The sequence below is a fragment of the Elephantulus edwardii genome, unplaced genomic scaffold (genome assembly GCF_000299155.1).
Source record: "Elephantulus edwardii isolate Elephantulus edwardi_28Jun2011 unplaced genomic scaffold, EleEdw1.0 scaffold00154, whole genome shotgun sequence".
Classification (NCBI taxonomy): domain Eukaryota; kingdom Metazoa; phylum Chordata; class Mammalia; order Macroscelidea; family Macroscelididae; genus Elephantulus; species Elephantulus edwardii.
The window spans coordinates 1,396,460-1,410,270 of record NW_006399904.1 but is presented as its reverse complement, the minus strand read 5'-3'; the positions used below and the strand labels follow the sequence as shown (position 1 = coordinate 1,410,270).

General features: G+C 34.1%; 1 protein-coding gene across 1 annotated transcript in view; it reads left to right on the top strand.

The window, feature by feature from the left end:
* The window catches only part of CSMD1 (CUB and Sushi multiple domains 1), a 2,584,888-nt gene that overhangs the window by 2,073,990 nt on the left and 497,087 nt on the right, over positions 1–13,811 (top strand). Inside the window, exon 30 of the mRNA XM_006895025.1 lies at positions 5,579–5,695. Coding sequence (XP_006895087.1) covers positions 5,579–5,695 — 117 coding nt within the window. The remainder of the gene's footprint in view (positions 1–5,578; positions 5,696–13,811) is intronic.

Genomic DNA, 13,811 nt, shown 5'->3' with positions numbered 1-13,811 from the left:
TCTGCTTTCAGCTAAGATCCATCTAACATCAGCTACATATCACTAGTACCACGACCCCTTCTAAACCCAGCCTGGACTTCTGGCAGTTCTCTGCTATTGTACTGTTCCAGTCGTTTTTGGATAATCTTCAGATAGAGATTGCTAAAATAATCATATCAAATTTTAGGAGAAAAATCGTACCTTAAAAAGCTCCTATGTGCTGCTTCTTAATTATAATTCATATACAAATTGTTTTCTGCTAGCTTACTAATATGAAAGAATTAAAAGTGCCTATGCAATTTCATTCCTTTAAAATTTTTAGAATAATAATTAAAATTATTTTACTGTTTATTATTATATTTTACATTTAATAATTACTGCATCGTGTGTGTATGTGTGCAGATTTGAACGAAATATTTAGTACTTTTTTAAACTCTTCAGCTTCAGAAAATTTGTTTTTATTAGACTATAAAGTAATATTATAAAGGTCAGAATATGCCTTAAATAAATATGCCTTAAGTAAAATATTATTGAACAACTGTATGACTAAGTTTAAGTATTAGTTTATTTTTAGATTTTTGTTGTAAGGCTTTTTCCTTTTTAAAATGAAAACTACGGAGGCATTCTTTTGAAGTTTATTAAGTACTAAAATAAATGAGAGAATAATTTCAGTTTGTTTATATGGGAGGAAAGAAGCACAAACGAATATATTTTGAGCAAGAGAACATTTGATCTGCTTTCAAAGCAAACACTGGCATCTCCAACTGTCATCAAATTTCAAGGACAGGACAGATCAGAGAACTAAAGAGCCAATGTGTTGTGTTATTTTGGTGGGATCCTGAGCCCCAGTCCCAGCTGAGGCAAGAATGCTACTGGAAAGTTTGTCTACTGTTCATCCTCTCCTTTGTCCTGTGTAAAGTTATCTTTTTAAGAGCAGTGCTAAAAGAATATTTTCTTTCTATCCTAATTTTTGCTGCATCATATAATTCCAGTGTCATTTCAGACAACACATAAATTGGGGGAAGAATAATTGCCTCTCAGTATTACTGAAATGAAATGAGATAGTCTTAAGACATTTATTCATGCCTGAAACAGAGCAAGTACTTGATAAATAGAAAATTCTTAATTTTATGTTTAAATTGTACACAAAATTGTTAAATATGGCAAAAGATAATTATCTTAAGAATTTCTATCTGATATCCAAATGACATAAAATTGTTAAAAAAGCTATCCAATATCTGCACTGTATTTGCATATATTAAATTTTTATTCTGGTATGTTTTTTAACGTATACTTAATACTCAAGGATAGACAAATAAAAAAATAGCAAAACTCCACACAACATAGACAATTTCATTCTCAATAGAGAAAGACTAAAAACATTTTCCTCACAAACATGGTCTAGACAAGGATGCTCACTATGACCACTTTTATTCAATATATATTGAAGTATTTGCTACAGTGTTGGCTGGAGCTTCCCGACTAAATCAAGCCTGGAAGCAGGAGAGGCATCTACTTCCAAACTGGCTTGCCTCCGGAAACTCTGTGTACGAACAGTGCTCAGGCTGTTCGTTCATAGGGTCGCTACGAGTCGTCTACGACTCAACGGCATTAAACAACAACAACAACAACAACAACAACAACATTAAAAGAAGAGAAGGAAGTAAAGGATATCCATATTGGTAAAGAGATAGTAAAACTGTTGTTATATGCAGATGACATGATAATGTACAAAAATATCATCTTGTGTAAAAGACTGAGTTATTTTCTTTTATTTCAACAATTTGTGAGTAGTTAAGTTACAAAAGAAGAATTGATGCTTTTGACCTTTGTTATTGGAGAAGAGTACTGAATATCTCATGGAATGCCAAAATAACAGAGATATGTCTTGGAGAAAATACAGCCAGAATGCTCTTTGGAGGCAAAAATTACAAAGCATCATCTCACATACTTTGAGCATGTTACTAAGAGAAGCCATTCTTTGAAAAAGGGCCTCATGCTTGGATAGGTAGAGGGTTGGTGAGGGAGAAAAATACTTTCAACCAGAAGGATTGACACAGTGATTGTAGTAGTGTTCTCAAGTGTGTCAGAGATGAAGAGGATGGCACAAGATAGGACAGATTTCAGATATGGTGTTCATAGGGTATAGGTGAAGGGATCAACATGAAAAAACTATAATAAGAATCTATATTATGAAACTTTAATGATAGAAAAAGATGAAAGGTCAGGAAAAGAAAACACCCTCAAACATGATGGGTTGACACAATGACTCTATCCATATTGTTGAATATGTCAAAGATTATAAGGATGGTGTGGAAATGGGCATAGTTCAGATCTATTGTTCGCAGGATAACAATGAATCTTAGTAATCCTGATGGCACTAACAACAATACATACTGAAGAAAATAATGAAGTTTGTACTTTATTTCTTTTGTTTATGAATCAACTATTGGAAGAAAATTATACTTTAGACATAGAAGGCATTTAAGTCACATTTGGATATTGCTTCACAGCAGAAAAAGCAGTAATTGTATAAGAAAATTTTAATTAGACTACGTTCTCTTGTCTGAACAACAAGGAAGTCAAGGACAATTTATATTTAATAATTTTCCTGGTGGATAAAATATTAGATGATGAAGTTATCCTCGTGTTACTCAATTTACATTAAAAAACAGTATATTCCAAATAAATAAAATAGAATTTACTTTCCCATATGAAATACAGAATCTGTCATAGTGAACAGAACATTTTGTGTATGAATCAATAATAAATTGTTCATATAAAATGGAATAAATTTGCAGTGCTCTTTGAACTATTTGCTTTAAGTATACAACATGATTTTACCCCTTTAATGATTCATCTTTTGCCTAAAGATTATTTTGTACAGAAAGATTTTTGTTCAGCTATAAAATTATAACTGAAATGAAAACAACCTAAATCTTTTTTGTGAGTCAAAATAACTTTTGTTTACTAATGTTATACTTTGTTTTACATTTTGTTTCATTGGACTCTGTTGCTTTTGCATATTAGACATATATTCCAATAAACAAAACAGATAAGCAATTTTCTTATAACCATCTGCATTGAATGAGGCTATATTTTGTAATTCATTCAGGAAATTACACATTAAACATGTTTATTATCAAATGGTAAGCAAATATTTTTATTCAATATTGCATTAATATAATATTTTGTTTGTTGTTAAGTGCCGTCGAGTCGCAGGCGACTCATAGCAACCCTCCTCCTTCCAAGCTTATTTTAAACAGGGAGCTCCACCCCACTCTGTTGTCTGCATTGGGTAACCAGCCATTAACACCCTTGACACATCAGTGTCACAGTGTTCAGCCTCACAGCAACCACAAGTGACCGCTGTATGGCAACGTGTACACCAGGGCTATATGACCTAGAGGAATGTTCGGAGTCCTCAAACCTACCACGCCTCCAATATAATATACTTTTTAAAAAATAAAATTTTAATTTCACAATGGTTTGCTTACAAAGTTCGCATACATACATTGTTTTGTACACAAGAACTTTCTTCTTCCTTTACTCACCCTTCCTTCCACCCATGAAATTGTGTGACCTTATTATTAAGTCCATCCCCTCCTATCCTCACCACTCTGCTCCCCTCTCCACCTCTTACACGGTCTACAATAATGGTTTTATACAGTATTTGTCATGATGGGACTGAGTCAGTTCTCTTAGCACAATGCTAAGTAGATAATACAATACCGTTTAGCATGAGAAATACTATGTTAATTTCTTAGATTAACTCGGCATCACAGACAATGTAATTACTGGTAGAAATAAAAATTCTGTTTTCTCAGCTTCATATATATTTATTCATGTCTAATACATGATATAGTTTTCATGCTCATTTTTTTTAATCTGAGAAAGAATATATGGTAAAACTACAATTTATAATTGTAATAAAGGATTTAAAGTGCTATGTTAATTTTCTTTCATCTTTGAGAATTTTTCTGCTTTTAATGTTCTTTTATAAGAAGGCTGGATAGTATAGTGTGTTATGTGTCTCCTGTAAGAAGCCCTGATGGTATTAAAACTTGACAGTTCAAAGCTATCTGTTGCTCCTTAGAGAAAAAATGAGGTAGACTCTTTCATAAGAAATGTTTTGTCCATAATTTGGATATTAACTGTGAACCAATTACCATTCAATGTATTAAACATGTTAGTCTAATACTTGCCATTTTTAGTGCTTAGATTTTCTTTTCTTATTAAGATGAAATAGGCCATAGAAAGACACATTCATAAAAACAAAATTCACAGAATTTAAATTCGTAAAGATACATTCCTGAAGAGAAGGAGTACAGGCAGGAGATTGTATGGTGTGATTAACAGGTCAACAGCCTGGCAGTTCAGTGATTTCTAGTTCTAAACTAGATGAGCAGACTTGAATCTTTTCTTATATAAAACATGGAAATTTGAAGTATCAGTAATTTGAAAACTAACAAATCACACACATACAAAAACTCACAGAAGATTCCACTGATATCCTTAAAAACATTACTCTTTGTTGAAATCTACTAGCAACTCCAAAGAAGAAAGATGAGGAGTCTCCTCCTGTGTTATTCACAGACTCTGAATATTCATTGAAATGACTCTTACTTGGTGGCAATGAGCTGAGTTTGCACTGTATATATAAAATATCTATGTTTAGCTTTCAGATATGTCAATATCAATGTAGACCGACTCAGTCAATATACACATATACATCTAATGAACTTTGTACATAGCGTGGCATTATTTTGTTCTTCTTCATTTTCTAGTTTTAAATTCCTACATCTCTAGGTTGAACTTAAAAGAAGATACATTATAAAACATCAGTAATTACATGTTCTTTAGCTAGATCTATGGGATGACTAAATTAAAAAGCAAATGTGATCATTATTAATTCCTTGAAATGTTAGATATGAGCTGACTCTACTTTTATTATAGTTCTTTAGTGATAACACATTAATTCATGATGGAATGGTTAAGTTCCTAGATGATAGAAGAAAAGTTGGTGGTTTTAAACTGCTAGTAACTGTGGGATAAAAGACCTGGAGATACTTTCCTGTAAAGATTCTAGCCTAAGATACACTATGGAATAATTGCACGCTGTCTTACAGGGCTACTATAACTCTGCTGGGCGACATACAACAATGACAGTGATATAACTATTGTAAACAAATAATTTTGTATCTCTGAATTTAATATGATTATAATATCAACTATATAATGGGGGATGCATTTTTACAGAAATACAATTATTTCTGAGTCAACAAAGACTCATAGCTTGTATCTTTATGGTATCAGTTTATTATTATTATAGCTGTTTACAGCTGTTAGCATTTTTGTTTCATCATGCCTGGGAAAGTTCTCAAAAATAACATTAGATCATTATCCTGAGTTCAATAGTTTTTATTCCAACCTGGTAAATATTTATTTTCATTATTATATTACTTGTGACTGCCATGTAAAACAAATCTTAAGTTTTCATATCCACGCACTCATTTATCTTAATATATAAAGGTGATACCCATTACAGGCTGTATGGTGATGGCCGAGCATGACATTTACTTGATTTTTTTCCCACCAGCTCCCTGTGGAGGGCAGTACACTGGATCTGAAGGGGTTGTTTTGTCACCAAATTACCCTCACAATTACACAGCTGGTCAAATATGCCTCTACTCCATAACTGTACCGAAGGAATTTGGTAAGAATTTCTTTCACATTTAAGTAATTGTCAATATACTTAAAATATTGAGTTGTTTTGTTGTTTTTTTTTCCTATCATTTACTTTCTAAAAATCTTTCAATCAAAGTACACAAGAGCGTGTGAGTTCTATCAAAGTAGAAGAGTTTTAAGGAAGAGTCTAAAAAATATCCTTTACAATTCTGCATGTGCTATGAAAGAATTAGATTCTCTTCAGTGATTCTGATTTAGCATAATCAAAGAGAGTTCATATTCTTATTTTCCTCAGAAATAATTCTTGCAATTAATTATGTGTAAGGCAAGATTGCAAAGAAATTTGGAATAAGAACAGTATCTATTTCTTTGAATATAATTACTGTATAGGTTTTATAACCTGAATAAAATGAAAATCATTAAGTATATGAACCAAAATTAAAAAATTAGAAATTAGGAAACAGTCAGAGTTTTTACTTCCCTAAAATCCTATATTGTTTTGTTAAACTTCACCTAAATTCTAGACCAGTTTTTCAAAACGACAACATTCAAAATGGCCTTCCTTTGTTACTTCACACTTTATGAAACCAACACTAATTTCTTGCATCTCTACTCTCATTCTTGACTAAGTGTATTTATTTTGCATTGGATTCTTTTTTCTAGAGAACTCCAGATAGTAGCTTTATAGAAGTTTTTTGTTTGTTTTTTTTCTAACATAAAACCCACTTCATTGCCAACATTTATTTTCCATTTAAAACATCAGTTTCTCATGGATGGGAAAAAAGAAGATAAAAATGAAAATGTTGGATTTATTCTGAGGTGAAAAATTACAGAATAAAATTATATGGCAAAAACACTGATTGCTTTGCAAGGGAATTTCATATTGCAGGCAATGACTTTTGTAGATTTTTATTATGGGGTTACTTATGTATATCTTAAAATCTAATGAGACCTGAACTTAATCTTTTGCTTCAGACTTATTCTTGTTAGGGTCCCTCACATCCTAGACTGAATTTGACTGATCAAAAATCAACAATTTTGTTTTTAATCTGGATGTTATTAAGAACAATATCATTTTATGACAGGATTTCCTAGTAACCCTTGCTTTTATCAGGCTAGAACTTGATTTTTTTTTCCAAATGTAAATGCAACACCATTCTTCCTGTGTTTTCCATTCCAGCCATAGAACATCATGTGATTCTCAGATTCAAAGTGACCAAAGCCAATCCATCTCATCTCACTAATGCCTAGAATGTCAATGTTTATGTGTTTCATTTAATTTTACAAAATTTCTAGTTTTCTACATTCATACTTTGTGCATCACATGCTTCTACTATTGAAGGATCTTTGATGCAATTTCTCCTCATTTTGTTTTACTTTCAATCTATAACTATCTGTGTTCCTGTACTGTCTTAGGTCTTTTCAGAGTCCTGATATTTCAAAGGGGATGAACAACCCTTCTACCTCATCTGTCTTGACTTGACTAAAATATCCTTTGGTATTTAGCACACTGGTGGTACCGGCTTTAGTATCACAACCCCCAGAAGTTACCTCAGTATAGCAAACTGAAACACAAGTGCTGTACTAATAGAACAATGATAAGCAGACAAAATAAAAGATATCCATTTAACAAAGGAATTAGCAATACATAGTCCCAGTACAAAAAATGGACAGATAAGTATTATAGCTTAGGAGGCTTAAAGTCTGAATCCCAGGTGATAGCTCTAGGGAAGGTTTTCTCTCTTTGGCTGTTTTGGAAAAAGTTCTTTGTCTCTGAAATTTTGATCTTGAAACACATTTATGAGAAATAAAAGATGATCTTGAGTCTATCTCACTTGAATTTAAAAATGTTTTTAAAAATAGTTTGAAATATTGAGCACCAACTATCAAAGACCAAATGAGTTGTGGGAGGACATCAATGATATCATCCACAAAGAAGGCAAAAGTTCACTTACATAAACAAAAGAGGAAAGAAAAAGTAAAATGGATTTCAGATGAGACCCTGAAAATTACACAAGAGCACCAAGAAGCCAAAAGATATTGAAATAAAATAGCTGAGTAGAAGATATCAAAGGGTAGCAAGAGAAGACAAACAAAACTAATAGAATGGAATATGCAGAGACCCAGAATTGTGTAATAAAAAGGGAGGAACTCAAGTATTTATCAAGGTAAAAGAACTCAAGCATTTATCAAGTTAAAGCATCAAAGGAGGTGGAAAGAATACACAGGATCACGGTACCAAAAATAACTGTCTGGCACTGAAATATGGTGACACAGGGGCAAGAAGCTGTGCTGCAATCCTAAAGGCATACAGTTCAAGGCCGTTAGCTACTCTGCAGGAGAAGGATGGGCAATCTCCTCCCATGTGAACTGCCTCTGAAAACTCACAGGAGGTTCAGCTATGGGTGGTTCTTACTTGATGGTAAACAACAACCACCATATGATCAGGAGCCAATGGTAAGGAAGACATTCAAGTTCTAATGAAAGAACTGGCAAAAATAAAGCTCCAGAAATTGACAGGATACAAATGAACATGTTTCAAATGGCAGATGAAGCTCTGAACATACTTACCAGTCTATGTCAGGAAATTTGGAGGACAGCTGCCTGGCTGACTAACTGCAAGGGTTCCATATTTGTTCCAATCCCAAGAAAGCTGATCCAAAAGAATGTGGTAATTATCAAACAATATTTGTATTGCCTGCAAGCAAAATACTGCTTAGGATCATTCAAAGATGTATATTGATGGGAAACTGCCAGTAATTCAAGCTGAATTTAGAAGTCAAGGCATCAGGGATATCATAATTGATGTCACATGGATCCTGACTGAGAGTAAAGAATGCCAAAAGGAGGTCTATTTGTGCTTTATTTACTATGCAGATAATTGAATTTGTGGATCATAACATGTTAAAGCTAATAGTGAGAAGAATGGAATTCTTACAACACTTAATTGTGCTCATGCGAAACTTATTCCTAGACCACAAAGCTGTGTGAACAGTACAAGGGAATACTACATGGTTTAAAGTTAATAAAGGAGTGTGTCAGGATTTTATCCTTTTGCCATACCTATTCAACCTGTATGCTGAGCAAAATATTCAAGAAGCTGGACTCTGAAGAAGAATGTGGCATCAGCATTGGAGGAAGACGCATAACTAGCTTACTTTATGCAGATGACATAAACTTGCTTGCTGGAAGTGAGGAGGACTTGAAACACTTATTGCAGAAGATGAAAAATGCAGCTATCAATAAATATTGCATCTCAACATCAAGAAAACGAAATTTCTCACCACTAGATCAAATAATTGAAACGGTCAATGACTTCATCTTAAATTACTTCATCTTACTTGTACCCACAATCAGTACACTGTGTTCCAACAGTTAGGGAATGAGGAGATGTATTGCACTAGGAATATGGTCATGGACCTCTCCAAATTACTGAAGAAATTATTTGAGGACTAAGTTCAATTGATCCAGACCATTATCTTTTCAATCATTTGCTATCCTGATGAGAGCGGGACAGTAAAGATGGCAGTATTTATATCTTTGAGTTTATCTGTTGGAGGAGAGTACTTAATGGACTGTTGAAAGAAAAATTAATATCATGGAGAAGGGGCCACAAGGGTGCTATTCGGAAGCAAGGATGATGAGGTTTCATCTCACATGCTTTGTGCACGTTGCTAGGAAAGGCTATTCCTTGGAGAAGGACGTCACACTTGAAAAGGTCAACCCAGTGGATTAACACTCTGACTGTCACAATGGGCTTGAGCATGTCAGAGATTGTGAGGATGGCATAGTAATAAATAGGGTTCAGGTATGTTGTTTATAAGGTTGCTGTAAATTGTGCTCAACAAGACAGCATCTAACATTAACTTGTTTTTTTAGAAGAAAATTCCTGGTTAGAAAATGAAAGAATGAGTAAGTGTACTTATGGAGTTATGATCAGAAAATTAACTTTCTCAAATTCAAATAAATTACGAAGTCAACTCAGAATCATATAAATATCTTGGAAAATATTATTCTCATTTAAGGATAGAGGAACATGTTTCAAAATGTCTCATTTTTATAACAAATAATTCATAATATTTATAAGAAGGTGTAAATTTTTATTTTTTGCATTAAATATTAGAAGTAAGAGCCTTGATGTAGTCTGTTAATTCGTTTTGAGAAAAATTAATTTTACTCATAAATACTCAATAATGTTCCACTAATTTACCACCATTACTTACTTTTATATAAAAATAATCTTTTATTGAATGATAAAGAAAAGTATTTCTATTGTAATGGAGCAGAGAAAACTCAGGTGGTTTAGTGGTAGGGATTTATGCTGCCAAAAGATGCACAGTTCAAATCCATCACTTGCTGCATGGGAAAGAGAGGGGCATTTTCCTCCCATAGAATTTATTACCTCTAAAAACCTGTTGGAAGGTCAGCTTTGAGTTGATTAGAATTCCACAAAGCTATTGCAATTTTAATTTCTGAAAATATATTACAGAATTAAAAAACAATTATAAATAGTCTAAATATCTGAAAATCTTAATAACAGAGAACTGTTATAGTCAATTTTGGCAGAAAAATTTTGCTTGTTCTATAATTACAGACAAATAGATAGCTATTATAGAGACAACTCTACCCATGGGGATCTTCTGTACAATAGAATAGAGTATTGCTGGTCTGGCATCATCCTCATACATGTTGGGTATGTTTGAGTCTGTCTTTGCAGATATTGTACTAATACCAAGCATCTCCTATACCTTTTTTGGCTCTCTATTTCACCAATCAAAATATCTATTCTGGTGATTGATCTTTGCTAATTATGTCCTAGAGGTAAGGAGTTGTGCTGCCAAACTAAATTCATACAGTTTAAAACCACTAGTTTTTCTGTGGAAGTAAGTTGGACAGTCTTCTCCTGTAAAATTCACAGCTCTGAAACCCGTGAGCCAGCCATGGATCAGTACTGTCTCTATGACATTTATCAGAACAAACAATGATGTCTCCAAAGGCAGTAATTTAGCCCATGCTCTGTTGTGATTCGTAATGGATCAGTTGTCCTTCCTTCCTTCCTATTCTACTTGAGCCTAGAAGCTCCACTGAAACTTGTTCACCTGACCCTGGTGATACCTGACATACAGATAGCACATCTCCCAGCATCATAATTACAGAATGAAAAAATATGTGAAATAATATCATAATGCAGAGTACTTGCTGAAAATCTATGGAGTCTGATTTTTAACTTTCTTCTTTAAACTTTCTTATTATTAAAGGAACCAATACAACATAGGGGTGGCAGAGTCTGACTTCTCCCTACTTCATAATAGGGAACTGTTGCCATCAATAATAGTCCTAGCAGCAAACAGATAGCTGCTGTGTCAGACATGCCAAACCCCATGCTCCTTCACCTTTTTCCACCAACCACTGAGTTCAATACTAGTCATTGACTCACAGTTTACTCACAGTTGTGGTACCAAGAATGGGATTTATTAGGGAAACAGATTGTGGAATAGGAGAGGCAAAGAAGATTTCATAATACAAATTCAGGGTTAGTCCAGCAGTCCCAAGCCAAATTAATGGGAAAATATAATTTCTTAATTAGTAAAAGTTCAGTTCAGACACATAAATCAGGAAGCCTCTGGTTTCCTCAATCATCCATTACCTCAGAGCAATTATAAGTCTGCTTGTTCTTCAAGCATTTGGCAAGAATAACAAAATCTTTAATGTGCCCAGCACAAATGCAAGAAGCCTTAGGCCACATGTTGCTTCAGTGTCTTCACAGCATTGCCACAACCTCTCCATCTCCATCACCAGGTATCACCACTTGGGTCTTGCTCTGATCTAGCTTTCACCAAGGTCTCCCTCAAGTCTTGCTGCCCAGTGTGGAAATCACTTCCTCTCTTGTCCTAGTCCCAAAGGTGTTGATGATTTGCAAGACTTTATGTCTCATTTAAGGTAGCTGAAGAATAGAGGGGGCAAATGCAATGGCTAGAAAAGCCAACTTTTCAGCTAACACTGCAGCATTTATTTAATTTAGCAAGATACTGTGATAAAATGAAAGGCATTCTCACAGTATAGAATGAAAAGTCAATGTGAAAAGCAAACACATCAGTTGACTTGAAGTGTGCTTGGTAAGAAGGTGTTGCAAAAACTCTACATGGGAAATGACATTCTACTACAGATCTTTGGATACCCTTCCTATATCTTAAATTTCATCCTGAAAAAATTTATAAAGCATTTTCAAAGAAAATACATGATTATTTTATATATGATAAGTAAAAGACTTTTTACTGACTCTCTTTGTATATACAGAACATATTATACAGTGTCAATCTGTTTTTTCAGACTTGAATGAGTTCATCTACCATAGAACACTGTAACTCAGTTATCAAAACTTATCCTTAATCAACTGAGTATTGGTTAAACCAGACTATTTTCTACATTTGACATCTGAAAAATCTTGCTTTTCATATTCTCTCTCTCTCTCTCTCTCTCTCTCTCTGTGTGTGTGTGTGTGTGTGTTTACTCTTAAACGAAAAAATGTTTACATTTCCATCAATTAAAAATTAGTTTTAATGCTATCACTCTCATAAAATATTCATCTTTACCACAACAGGAGAGAAGCATTCTTTCTATTTAATCCTAATAGTCTGCTCTGGCCATTTGTTGTTCAGAGGTAACTCGTGGTTGCTGTGATGCAAAAGACTGTGACACTTATTTATCAAATGTGATAATGGTTACCCATGATGGACAGTGTTTGGTGGAGCTCCCAGAAAAAAATAGAGTTGGCAGCAAGAGTGGCATCCACTTCTGAAATAGCTTGCCTATGGAAACTCTATAACTTAGTGAAATGATGAAAGTTATGCAAATGTCTAGGTTTTTCGTTCATAGGGTCACTGTGAGTCATCTATGACTCAAAAGCACTTAATAACACTTAACAACAGGATCTTAATAACAGTAACAACAGCCCATTATATGCAGTTTCTCACATCCCTGGCATAATTGTGCAATGTCTTAGTAGGCTAGAACTCATTTGAGTTGAATTCAACCGCAGGTTGCTAGACTTTGAGGAATATGTCTGTGACCAACTACAGTATTAGTCAGGTTTTCCTTTTTTGAAATAATGTTATTTCCCCATAATCCTGCATTTATTATCCAAAGTACTGGAACATTAGATTATGATAGTTTGGGTACAGATTTTATATATATTTTTTTCATTGCTTTAACCTTAGCTTTTAGCTAAGAATAAAAAGTGTAGCTTGCTCAATCTTTGTAAAATAAAAGTAGAAATTATGTATGATTCAGTTTTGTGCTATTTAAACAGTCCAAGCATGTTGTCTCCAATTTAATGAAGATTGTATTGATTTTCATGTTTGTAGTGAGGAAATAATTTTATAAACACAACATTGTTAACATTTTTCACTCCCTACACCCTTCTAAATGCCACCACCACCAAGTTTCTGGACCAATATGTATACTATGATAATCAACTTCATTATGATACATTTTAATTGTGAGATCGTACCCTGAAGTAATCAAGTAATTATAAAATGTTAGACTACAAGGTTATATGTACAGCATTCCATATTTTTACGTTAGCAAGAGGCGAGTAAGGTTTAAGGCTGTTGTACAAAGTGTTGCTATGAGTTCCAAGTGACTCAACGGCACACAACAACTACAACAATTATAAATAACTTGTAATAATATATCATGATATCATTATAAATAAATTATAATTGTTTGTTGTTGTTGTTTAATGCCGTCGACTCGTAGACTACTCATAGCGACCCTATGAATGAACAGCCTGAGCACTGTTCATACATAGAGTTTCCGGAGGCAAGCCATTTTGGAACTGGATGCCGCTCCTGCTTCCAGGCTTGATTTAGTCGGGAAGCTCCAGACAACACTGTCCACCATGGGTGCCCATTACCATGATTGGCACATCACTGTCACAGGCTTCAGCTTAAGGCCGCCTCCTGGTTCAAACCCTAGGCCCAGGCTGGCTAGCCTCACTCCAGGGACAGAGCAAACCTGCACGTCAAACACATTCCCAGAAAAGCAATCCACTCGAAAAGCATGCCACGATTCCTGCACTCCCACCACCATGCTCCTGCCTTCTGACAAGGAGAGCTTCCCAAGATTATAAATAATTTTAGCAA